The sequence below is a fragment of the Echinops telfairi genome, unplaced genomic scaffold (genome assembly GCF_000313985.2).
Source record: "Echinops telfairi isolate 266 unplaced genomic scaffold, ASM31398v2 ScPeMD7_1713;HRSCAF=2227, whole genome shotgun sequence".
In the NCBI taxonomy this organism is placed as follows: Eukaryota; Metazoa; Chordata; class Mammalia; order Afrosoricida; family Tenrecidae; genus Echinops; species Echinops telfairi.
The window spans coordinates 18,202,677-18,215,340 of NW_022105611.1; the positions used below are offsets into that span (position 1 = coordinate 18,202,677).

Genomic DNA, 12,664 nt, shown 5'->3' on the forward strand with positions numbered 1-12,664 from the left:
CCTTGGTCTGCTAACCATAGGTTGGCAGTGTGAACCCTGCCCCCCGCCCCCCACCGCCCCTGTGGGGAAAAGATGTGCAGTCTCCTTTTGTAAAGATTGACAGCTTTATAAACCCCATGCAACAATTCTCCTCGGACCTATTGGCTTACTAGGAGTGGGTAGCAATTGGAATCAACTCCAGGGCAGTACCTTTTCTTGGCTAAGTCTTTGGATTCCTTACTTGGTATGAAAGCATTTGAACTTGGATTAGTGTAGGCTCAGTCTATTGGCGTAGGTCAACCAGCAGAACAAACCACAAGGACCTCTCCAAAGTGCTAAATTGGGCTTATGGAATCTCGGACAATATACCTCTATCAAGCCAATCAGCTCCGTGACAATTATGCTCCTAGATCGCTGGTCTAGCGCCAGCAGGAAAACACTCCCCCATCTACTATCTAGATCCCTGCTGGCATCAATTAGCAAAACCTTGCAAATCTTTCTCAGGAGTAAGTCTGGCAGATTTACCTCTCTACTGAGTCTTCTGAGGCAGGCAGGCACCACTGTCCCATGTGGGGCCTGAGGAGGAGGCATGCCCAAGACCTGGCCCACGAGAAAGGATGGCTGCAACAGTTTGCGGCTCTTGCATGGATTTCCCCAGCCCTTGCAGCTGGGCTGGTCTTGTGACTTGCTCTGACCAATAGAATATGATGGAAGTGACATCGCGGCAGTGCCAGCGTCCAGGCTCTGGAGGCCTGTAGCTTCTGCCTTTGTCTTCTCAGCCCCCTGAGGCTCCCAGGCCATGAAGAAGCCTGAGAAGAAAGACTGGGTAGAGAGGGGCTTAAGGGTCCCCGCTGAGGCAGCATCCAGGGATGTAGTCCCCCCACGGGAGCCTCAACAAGACCCTCAGAGGATTTCTCACCCAATCCACAGAACTATGAAATTAACATTAGACGGTTTTTGTTTTAAGTCACGACGTGTTACTCCGAGATAAACAGCTAAAAACCCTTGGCAAGGTCACTTCCAAGACAAGGTCGATTCAAGCAGGGACTGCTTCTGCTGGCAAGGAGGTGCAGGAGGTTAACGACAAGGGGTGCTCTAAGTCCCCCAAATCTTTCCATACACCCTTTATTTCATTCCCTTCCTGGAATCGGTGCCCAAACACCACCCAAGGCCTAGCAGCACTGCAAGTCAACCGACGAGGTAATTCGGCAGCAACAACAACCAGAAACCCCTTCCTATCTTGACCACTCTGCAACCCAACTCAGCCCCTCCCTCCTGCTCCTGGGCCCGTTAGCCTCTCCGGTGAAGCCGCTGAATCTACCACGTGATCCAGCTGTTCATGCTGGAAGGCCTCTTTCCTGCCCTCTTTCCGCTCCAGCTCCAGCACCCCTTCTTGCAAGGCATCTCCCAGTAAGTCATGCTGCATCATGGAAAGAACCAGGCTTTAAAGTCACAGAGATAATGTGTTCATATCCCAGGACTGCCACGTGATCTCACATTCCTTAGCTTATCTCGCTAATAGCAAGTTGGCCACATGGTGGGAGCCCTGGTGGATTCGTGGGTCATGCGTTGGGCTACTAGCTGCCAAGGCTGCGGCTGGAAAGCCCCAGCTGCTCTGTGGGAGAGACGGGGCTCTACCCCGACAAAGAGCGACCGCCTTGGAGACTCACCAGGGCAGGTCTACGCTGTGCCATTGGGAGGCTGTGTGTTGGAATCCCCTTGATGGCAGTGGGTTTCCATTTGAGAATTGGCCACGTATTATTTGCCAAGTGTTGTGACTGACCTCACTGAACTGTCATCACCAGTGTGTGGGGTGAACGCCGTGGTCCTTTTCATGGCCCTAGGGAGGGAACGGAAGCACAGAGGTTAAGAAACTTGCCCAAGTCTACTCAGTTAGGGAATGGCTAACTGGGACAGGCCCCTACCATCATGGGCACCACCCATCTAGGGACTCCTAGTGGTCAGTCCCTAAAAGATGAGTCCCCAGCTCCCCACCTCTGGGGTGCTCCCAATCCAGTAGGGTCATCATCTCTCCAAGACTTGCAACCAACGGTGCCAACAGTTAAAGTGTTCAGCTCAGCTTCCGACAGAAAGATCAGAGGTTCAAGTCCACCCACAGTTGCCTCAGAAGCAAGACCTGTGATCTACATGTGAACAATCAGCTCATGGAAGTCCAAGAGCCTGTGCGATCTGATACCCCTGGGGTAACGGTCAGTCTGAGGACCCCACGTAGTGGGGAATGGTGGGAATAGCAGTGGCCTCCAGGTGGCAGGACCAGGATGGGCCACCAGGGCCACAAACACCAACTATTCCCCTAGCCTCCTTCCCAGCCCTAGCCCACCCGCCTCCCTCACCTATTCTGCCACCCTGCACCCCAGGACCTCCACCTGAATCTGCCAGTGGTTGGTGGGAACACAGCCTTCCACTACCTTACTCACCTTCCACTCCACCCCCACCCTTCCACCCCTTCCCACGCACCCTCCACCATCTCACCCTTCTACCCAACTCCAACCCACCTTTGACCTACCTTCCCCACTTATGCCTGGTGTATGGCCGAGGCCATATGGTGGCTCCCACACCAGGTCTGGCATCTTTTGCTGCCCACTCGCCCTGATGTGGGGGCGGGGCCAGGGGTCCTGGGTTCCAGGCTAGGTCTGCCTTCCCTGCCTCGGGGCTGTACCTGTGTCAGAAGGGCTTCCCACCTACTGGGCTATTGTGGGAGTTAACCAAGAGGACACAAAGGACAGGCAGGCTATGCCCTTTTATTTTTGGCATTAGGCCAGTCTGCACTCCTGCCCTTCCTGGTTGGCAGGCAAGCCGGAGCAACCCAACTGTCTAGGATCAAATCTCTACTTCAGCCATCTCACCTGTAGAACGGGGATGACAAACTAGCCAAGCTGTTCAAAGGTAGGGGGAGTGGGGTGTGTGTGTGTGGATATTTACACAGACGAGAGATTTCCAGCATTTGTGGAAAAATTCCCACAAACGTTCTGAGGCCCCCTTGTATTAAGTGATCATCCTGGTATATGGGACCCAGGAGGGGTCCTGGTGGCCCAGTGGGCTACACGCTGAGGTGCTAACAAGGTCAGTGGTCTGCTGCTCCATGGGAGATACTTCTACTCCCACAAAGACTTAAAGTCTCAGAAACCCAAAGGGGCAGTTCTACACTGTCCTAGAGGGTCACCATGAGTTAGCGCCGACTCAATGGCAGTGAGTTCGGGTCACCATGCCAAATGGAGGTGGGGCAGTCAGGACAGGCTTCTCTGAGCAGATGACAACCCTGAACCTGGGGCTGAGCCCTTGGTGACAAAATGCTACTCGGTAAGACTGGGGAGAATCACTAGTGCAGAGGCCCTGAGGTCCAGTAGTACACCTGGCAGGTCTGGGAGCAGAGATCAGGAGACTGGAGCACACCTGTCACTGCCCCTAAGCCTCCACCTTCAGGGCAGAGCTCGGATTTCCTGCATCACCCACAGCCAGGGACTAAGGGCAGTGCTGTTGGACCCACTGTGGATGGAAATAGCAGCAGGGGCGCCACTGCAGCCCCAGTCCTATCTAGGAGGTGCTTGACCAGGCAGGGCGCTCCAGGAGGGATAAGAGATGCTCAGAGAGAGGCTATCACCCGCCCACGGTCACATGGCTACCAGGTAACAGAGATGGAGCTGGCATCCAGTTTCCTCTCCCTCCCTAGCTAGACACCAGTCTCCCATCCTAGGCCCTGAAGGCAACTGTCTCAGGAGGAATCTGCCGTGTCGTTCTCCCTACACAAGCCTGTGACGGTTAAGTTTACTGTGCCAACTAGGCTTCCATAGGAACACGTGGGCAGCATTTAATCAGGTCACAGCTTGATTGGAGGGCAAAGAGGTGATCGGACCAGCATGCTGCTGCTTGAACTAGTTCTTTGTTTTAACCATGTGCTGCAATACCTGTGGGCCGAGCCAACCTGTGGATTGTGCTGCTCCTTTGAGACCTGCTTCCCCATGCTGTCAAAGTGAGGAGTGAATACACAGCTGGAGCTGGAGCCCCATCAAGGCTTTAAACTCTATGCTACCAACTGTTGCTGCCCCACCCTGCTGCCTGCTAGCAGGCTCTACCTGTCTTGCCCAAGGGCAGACTCCTCTGCTTCCTTGACCTTGGAGCAGCAGCCTGTGTGGGTTGAAGGACCTTCAGTCTATTAACTGTTCCATGAAGGTGAGTTGAACGGAACCCTCTGTACTGCTGTGTAGACTAATTAGCTGTTGTATTTCTTCTCACTGTATAAACCTATCCATATATATATACATATAATCATAAGTCTCCTGGTTTTGTTTCTCTAGAGAACCCTAACAAAATCCAGTATGTCTGATAACCCTTGAGCAGCAATTCTCAACCTGTGGGTCGAGACCCCTTTGGGGGTCGAACGACCCTTTCACAGGGGTCGCCCGATTCATAACAGTAGCACAATTACAGTGATGAAGTAGCAACAAAAGTAATTTTATGGTTTGGGGGGGTCACCACAACACGAGGAGCTACATTAAAGGGTCGCGCCATTAGGAAGGGCCTAGAGCAAGGGTTCCCCACTTAATTCCTTCCAAAGCCCCTTCCCTGCTCAGGTAACCTGCTAACAGTAGTGCCTTTGGCCCTGGGTATGGAGGGAGGCTGGCTGAGCTGGGGATGTCAACTGAGAGCCTGCACAACAGCAGGACTGGGAAGTCCTGGGCTCCAGGGCCACACTGCCATCCCGGCTCTGTGTGCACTCCCTTCCACAGGCAGTCACAGATAACGAGCCAACCACCTGCCCAGAAACCATTTCCCAAGGCCTGGAATGGGCCTGCAGGGCAGGTCACTACCTACGGTTCACAGATTGTTTTTAGCACACCTGGCTTAACAGAGTGAGTGTTTCGCCCTCCAAGAGAGTGACAAGTGAGTCTCTAGATCCCCCAATCTCCTTCCATGCGACAACAAAATGTCAAACGTTTTATTGAAAAAAAACCCAGAATTATACATGTACGTTCTTGATTTGATAGCAACGAAGGCTGGGGTTCCCCCTTCCCTGCCCATCTTTAAAAAACGGAAAAAAACAAAACCCCAACCTAATTCCACAATGCCTGATGTAAATGATTCTTGACCAGTTTGCCAGGACCCCCTCCTGGGAGTCATGGTCCAGGCCCCCACCATCAAAGCCGGAGCTCTTTCTGGGGATGCCTGGTCCTGGGGGCGGTAGCACCTTGCTTGTAGATGGCCAAAGTAGGGAGAAAGAAGGCTGGGACAGAGTTGGATCGGGCCCTCCAGCTCGATTCCAGGTCACAGATGAAAAAGCACTTGGCGACACATATGAACTCTGAGGCTTGATGTAGACGGCTGCCCAGGGCCCACAAGATACGTAATACCCCACCCCCCACCATGGCCCACCATCATGGCACCTGGGGGCTGATATCCAAGTGGAGTGTGGATCCAAGCTGGGAAGGTTGGTAATCCTGGTCTGTTTCCCCCACCCCACCCCGAGGAATGTCCAAGGCTGATACCTCACGTCCCCACCCCCCACCCCCACCGCAGCACCCATGTGTTTCAGGAACCCCCTGACGCCCCACTCCCACCCTGGGGCCCTACAACTCGTCCCTCATCTTGTCGCCCTTGGGCCGGACCAGACGCCCAATGAACAGCAGGGAGCCGCTCTGGGTGTCGCGCACCAGGAAGATGAAGGGGTGGTCAGCGTAGAACAGCTTGGGGCTGCGCAGCTCCTCCCGCCCGTAGATGTCCTGGTCAAAGGGGTTTCCCTCCGTGTCCCACTCGAAGGCAGCGGCATGGTACACGCTGGCCAGGTAGAGGTCCTTCTTGCCCGACATCCGAGACAGGTCCGCCTTGTTCTTGTCAATGGCCTCAGTCAGGCCCAGACCAGCCAGGTGTTTCTGTGGAAGAAGGTGACGTCAGAGGCAGCAGCAGCAGACAGGCTTCAATGACCCTCACCCTCCAGCGGTGAGGCCTCCCACCTCCAACCCTGTCCATCCCTCAAAGAGGAGGAACCTTCCATGCCCCACGCATGGCGTGGGCCCTTTCCAATGGCTGCTTTCTTAATTCTCACAATGATCCCACATAGGGTTTCTAACCCTGGCTTTACAGGGGAGGGCATTCAAGTTCAGGAGGAAAAAAAAGTCAGAATTCAAATACCTGGCAATGGAGCGATCTTCAGCACCCTGGGGGAGCTGATATAAAGCTCATGCTGCCCGACCCCCCAGCCCAGAGCTACTGCCCCAAGAACCTGGCTGGAATTAACTTTCCTGGGGGATTCTCAGCACACCCAAGTCTGAGAAAGATCACTCTAGGTGGCAGCTTTCCATATTCTGGGGGCTTAGATATCTATAACTTTGGATATGTGACTTAACCTTTCTCAGTCTGCTCCCTCCCCTGTAACATAGGGCTTATACAGACACAGCCATCAGAGACATCTGGGGGCAGTTCCAGACCACCACAGTAAAGGGACTATCACAGTACAGCGAGACGCACAAATAGGTGGTGTCCCAGTGAGCAATATGATGATATTATGCAGTGGTCTGTTAAGAGAGCAATTAAAACTCAGAAACAGAAAAGCAGCATCGAGTCGATGCCGACTGACAGTGACCCCGTGGGACAAGGTGGAACTTCCCCTGTGAGTTTCTGAGACAGCAATCCTTTACAGGAGTGAAAAGCCCCATCTTTCTCCTATGAGCAGATGGTGGTTCTGAACTGCTGACCTTGTGGTTAGAAGCCACTCTGCCACCAGGGCTCCTATAAGTGGGCAATAGCCTCATGAGAAAGTTTTGAAATATTATCACCAAAATGGGACACAGAAACACAAAGTGAGCACGTGGCTGGGGAAAATAGATGGACTCCATTCTGGGTTGTCACACGCGTTCCATTTGTAACCAAAGGCAGTATCTGCAGAGCGCAATGAAGCGATAAAGACTATAAACCACGGTGTGCCTGCACTTCTATCCCACGCACTCGCCGCTACCAAGTCAATTCTGACTCATAGCACGGACCACAGGACAGGGTAGAATTGCCCCTTTGGGTTCCCAAGACTGTAACTCTTTTGGGGAGTAGAAAGTCTCATCTTTCTCGTCTGGAGGAGCTGGTGGTTTGGAACCGCTGACCTTGAGGTTAGCAGCCCAATGCATTCACCACTATACCACCAGGGCTCCTAGAACATTGTTTTGAGGATTGAGAGTTTAATACACACAAAGGGTTTAGAAGAATGCCTGGTGTGGTCATCCCTGTCTGAAGGGCAGGACCTCCCTCCCTCCCCCATCAACCTTGCCCATAGCAGAGCCCAGTGCAGTCATTCAGGGGGTTCAGAGAAGAAGTATGGCACTGATGAATGGACGCCCCAAGTGCCCTCCTCCCGTAAATCCTACAGGCCCCAGACTGGGCCATCCCTCACCTGCAGGTCATGGGTCACCTCCACTGCACCCTTGGGCAGGGAGATGGCCACAGCCTTCTTCTGCATCTTCCCCATCCAGATCTTCAGCTGCTCCTTGGTCAGCAGCTTCTCCAGGCGCTCGAGGGGCTCCACGTGGTGGGGCATGAGGATGATGAGGCTGGAGAGCTTGTGGGCCAGGGGCATCTCCACAATCTGCAGCTTCTCCTTCTCGTCGTCAAAGTAGTTATAGAGGCCTGGGAGACAGGCAGCAAGAGCACTGGGCATGCCGTGGGTGGGCTCCGGGCAGGGCCCCCGCTCTGTCAGACACTCCCCTGCCCAGCGGGGCACTTACCTGTGCGGTGCATCATGGCGACGCCCACGGTATAGGATCGGGTCACCATGAAGCCACGGTTGTCCACCATCTTGTGGTGGAATTTCTCATCCCAGTGTGCTGTCGTGGGAGGTAGAACGCAGGCTCAGAAGACAGGCTCCACTCCAAGACGTCCCCAGACACAATCACAGCCCACAGCACCCCGGCTGAGCACCCAGCCGTGAGGACATGGCCTCTGCTTTGGGGAAGGGTCTTGGCCCAGGACATGCTGTGGGCATCCACAGTCAGGGAGTTCCTGCAGGAGGACCCTCGGCTCGGCCACCTCCGTGGGCGCCTCCATATCCTGCCCTGGCACCTGTGCTGAACTGGACTTTCCGCCACAACTGCCAACGTGAGGGCCTGTGCCCTGGGCAAGAAGGAAGACCACCCTTAATTCTTATCTCTGACCCCTCCAAAAAAAGACCCAAACACTGTGTGTGACAGTGGCCAGAGTTCCATCCTGCCCTTAGGACAGACCTGTGTTCAAACCCAGACGCAGCCAGCAACTGACCACAGGCTCTTCCCACCTCCCCCACTTTGCTCACTCACTTGTAACTTATCAATGGGGTCGCCTGTGCTCACAGCCAGTCCACAGCAGAACTCAACACATGTAGTACCCCCAAGCTACCATTCAGGTCAAGAAACCCTGGTGGCCTCGTGGTTACCCATCGGGCTGCGATCTGCAAGGTTTGAAACTACCAGCCTGCTCCATGGGAGAATGACGGGGCAGCTCTACCTCTACCCCACAACAGGTCGCTATGAACCAGCACCCACTCTATGGCAGTGAGCTTGGGTTCCATGATGACCGTGAGTCAGACACCCCTGGGCCATAGTCACCGTCCAGCACAGCCTGTTTCTTCTTCTGTGAAGTGAACTTGGCCCTGCCTGCCTCCAGGGGTGCTGAAGGATTCGGGATGATCACAAAGGTGGAGCCTTTCTCCAGCTCATGACAGGGGGGGCGGGCAGAATTGAGTGTTAAATATAACGGATGCCAAGACTCGTTGGAATTTTATCGTGTCTAGAATCAGATTGATTTTGATGTAGGAGCAAGTGGAGAGAAAGATGAGGCTTACTGCTCCCGTCAAGAGCTCCAGCTCGGAAACTCACAGGGGCAGTTCCACCCTGTCCTACACGGTCACTATATGCCAGCGTGGTTTGGTTTTCATTTGGGGAGGAGCATGTCCTCGAGGGCCCCTTTGAACCCCTGTCCTCTCAAAACCTAGTGTCTACTACTACAAGGCAGCATCGTCAGTGCCTCCTTGACAGCTTGTGATGAGAAGGAAAAAGCAGTCAGGTGTGCAGGGATGACGTCAGCACTCTCCTGACTGGTTCTCGGGAGGTATGAAGCCCCGCCCCGGCTCCTCCCTCCGGCCCCTCCCTCCCAGCCTTGGTACTCACGCTTGAAGAACATGGCATTGACCAGCAGGGCGCCGTCCGTGCGTTCCACCTCCTTGGTGACCTCGGGCAGTTTGCCGTCCGTGGTCTGCGCGGCCCACTCGTTGATGGATTGCAGGGCGCTGCGCTTGTCGCGGAAGTTGATCTTGGAGTGCTCGCAGTTGTAGTGCTGCTTGCTGCTGCGCACGAAGTCCTCGGCGAAGCTGACCGAGCTGGGCCCGTACAGCCGGCTGCCCAGCTTCCAGGTCATGTTGCGCGCAGTGCTGTTGCTCAGCGAGCGCAGCAGCTCGCCCAGGCCCGCGTGCACCTCCTCGTCCCGCAGCTGCTCGGCGCTCAGCACCGCCTTGGCCTGGGATGCTGTGGTCGCCTTGCCACCCAAGGACACGAGCCCCAGAGATGAGGCCACCACCACGGGCGACAGCAGGATATTCTCCACCGCCTGGTCCTTGGCCATGGCCTGGTATAAGCTGAAGGCCAGGCCGGCACTGCGCTCGGCTAGTGTGGTCGCCTTAGGGCTCAGCTTCTCCGAGGTGCCTGGCGCTGCTGCCGCTGCCGCTGCCCCAGGTTTCTTCACCTCGGCAGCCAGGGCCATGGCCATGAGACAGAAGGAGCCGATGAGCAGGAGGGAGCGCATGGCTGGGGTTTAGGCGGTGTACACCTCCGCGGACCTGTGAGGGCTGTAGAGAGAGGGCGGCCCTGAAGCCCCTGGGTGTCCTCTTTACCACCAAGTCTCCAGGTGATGGCATCAAGAAAGCCAGAGATCTGGGGAGCCCAGACCTGACCCTCCAGGCTGCTCAAATGGGGCTCTGTGTGCTGACCTGACATCTCTATCCAAAAAAGGGACCCTTGCCTCCCACCCTGCAAGTCATCACCTGGCCACCCTATTCATTCTAGGCATTGGACTTACAATGCATACTTATCTGGATGTCTGTTATCTATTCTTTCTGTCCCTAAATAAGGCTGTGAAACAAACCAGTCCAGTTCCTCCCTATGTCTGTCCCCAGTGCCCAGCGCCCAGCAGGCCAGTGCTGCTCATGGATGAGTGCCAGACAGGGCCCCTGGGCCAGCCAAGGATGTGGGTCCTCGCCAGACCTGATCCCACCCAGCCCTGCACTCTCTTCCAGCCCTGGGCTGAGCATCTGCATGAAGCCCAGATACCCGAGCAAAGGTCACGTGCCCTGCCCACGTGCCTGTCATCCTGCCCCTAGATGCTGATGACTCACTGTTTGGTTCACTTATTAGAGAGGAGACCACGGGCGCCATTCTATTGCCACCAGGTGACCTTGAGATTCTCGGGGAAGGGGTTAGTACTGGATTCCATCCCTCTCTGAGCCTCAGTCTGCCTTCCAAGCTGCAAAGGCCTAGGTCTCTGTGCTCAAAGCCTCCTCTTTCTGGGCAAAAACCTGATCTGCCCACAGCTCCTGAAGCAAATGGGAAATCCCCAGTACACAAGGTCTTTGAAACCTGGGGGGGAGGGGGCGCTTCCTGAGAAAGCAACAAGGGCAGGATGCTGTAGGAGTGGGTGAGTCATATCTTAAAGGAGTACAGACACCCCTACCCTCCACCATCACAAAGGCTGGCCAGGTGTTGTCTAGCCTTCCAGGAAGCTTGGGCCACATCCCATGGGACAGCCACTCAGACCACGGGATCTGTGGCTTTGGGGTTGCCCTCTCCAACCAGAGCAGTACCCGAGGCCCCTGAGGCAAGTCCCACTCCCCTCTAGAGGGGTGCAGCTTCAATCAAGGCAGTCTCTGTGCCGGGTACAGTTGCCCACCACCTCCCTTCAGGAATTTCCCCTCCACTTCTCCTGGTGGGGGAGGTGACTCTGAGAAGGAGTGAAGGGGAGGCTACAGTCCCATTCCGTGGTCCTCAAGGACGACAGACACACGTGGAACCCCAGTGGGAGACCCTCAGGACTGTGGCCTGCCTGTGGGTCCACAGTGTTTCAGGAAGTTTGCTGCTACAGCCTTGCCCACCTCCCAGGTGCGTGAGGAGGGGGCTGGAGGGAGGTGAGAGGGCCCTGGAGATCCACAAATGCCCAGAGAAGAGTACAAGAGAAGCCCGGGTTCCATCCTAAAGTATAGATGGGTTTGAAGGTGGGGGAGTCCCTGGAGTGGCCGGCCACCTCCCTCCCCCCACTCCTCACTCCTTCCTCACCAAGCCAGGGGTGAAGGGGAGGGGGTTTGGCAGAGTGACCAATATACTGCATTGACTGAATGCGGATGCGTCCAGAGTAAAATGGGACACTACTCATTCTGGTGCTGGGACAGCCGGTGCGGTCAGCCTACTCTCAGGCCTCATCTAGTCCAGAGAGTTGACTCGGATGCTGGAGCTCTGTTCCCTCTGTCCCCGAGGGAGATGATAATGGAGGGATCTGGCTCCCAGCCCTGCCACGAGGCAGCCGCCATCTCCCCAGCCCCCACCCCCAGCTACACAGAACCTCAAAGAGCTGGGAGGGGCTTCTCAAGAATGCTCCTAATAACTAGTTTGGGATTCCTCGGGCTGCCACACAGCTGCGCTCTGGCTCTCAAGTGACGTGGCAGGCAGGAAGCGGAATTCTCTCCCACGGCCAGCAGAGGGGGGCTTCCAGCCCAAGGAAACTGGAGGCCTGGCATCAGGTCCCAAGGACTTGCCAGGGGGCTCCAGGGGCCTTTGCTTCCCAAGTGCACAGGCTCTCAGCAGGACGCTGGGCAGCCATGTCAAACCCAGCCACAGGAACAGAGGCCTGCAAGTCACTGCACGCACCAACCAGCCTCCCAAAGCCCAGCCCACGTCACCACAGAGAAATCTCAGCCTTCAGGCCAAGGTTAGATAAGTTAGTCCCACCAAAAACATACCAGCTCACATAACCGAGGGCTGAGCCCACAGCTTAGGATTGGATGGGGGCTTTTGTAAGACAGGAGGAAGGAGGGATGCCAGGGGGCCACCAGAGGGTCTCAAACCCTGTGCAGAGGGAGTCTAAAGTACCTTGAAACTGCCTCAGAGGGGGGTCATTGCCTGCCTTTTTCATTCTGAAAGAAAACAGAAGAGTGAGGTGGATGGGACTGGGGCAAAGGGGAGGTGGTCAGTGTGGCCCCCAAGGTCCAGACTCTAAAGGGAATCCCATCTACACCCACCCGCAGCATGGCAGGTATGCCCCGTGTCAGCTCTACAGGGGACTTAGAAATGATGCCTCACTGTACAGCCAGGGAAACAGGCCAGAGAGGGTCTGGGAGTTACAGAAACTCCAAGGGGATTAGTAGGGCTGGGCCACCCCCTCGGAAGCCCGCCCCACCCCCCAGCCTCCCGCCCACCCACCAGGGCTGTATGTGGTATCTGATCTCACAACCAGTGCAAAAGAAATCTGTTAAGAAACCCCAGGGCAGGGTTGGACAAAGGCTGCAGACAAGAGATCTCCACAAGAGATCAAGGGAAGGGGGATGGGCGGGAGGGTGTGGCTCCAGTGGTGAATTCCAGGGACCAGGAGCCCCTCCACTTTCCCTCAGCCTCCATCCGGGCCCTGGGCCCCAGAGGGGCCAGCCGGAAACCTGGGAGGAGGAGCCGGG

General features: G+C 55.7%; 1 protein-coding gene across 1 annotated transcript; it reads right to left on the reverse strand.

Annotated features, from left to right (window-relative positions):
- Window positions 1-5,509: 5,509 nt before the first annotated feature.
- On the reverse strand, window positions 5,510-12,275 carry SERPINH1 (serpin family H member 1). Its single transcript, XM_004708832.4, has 5 exons — window positions 12,087-12,275; window positions 9,123-9,796; window positions 7,707-7,805; window positions 7,376-7,608; window positions 5,510-5,867 (listed from the first exon to the last, which is right to left on the reverse strand). Exons 2-5 carry the CDS (start codon window positions 9,751-9,753, stop codon window positions 5,565-5,567), a joined length of 1,266 nt encoding a protein of 421 aa, XP_004708889.1. The 5' UTR covers window positions 9,754-9,796; window positions 12,087-12,275; the 3' UTR covers window positions 5,510-5,564.
- Between the last annotated feature and the right edge of the window lie 389 nt (window positions 12,276-12,664).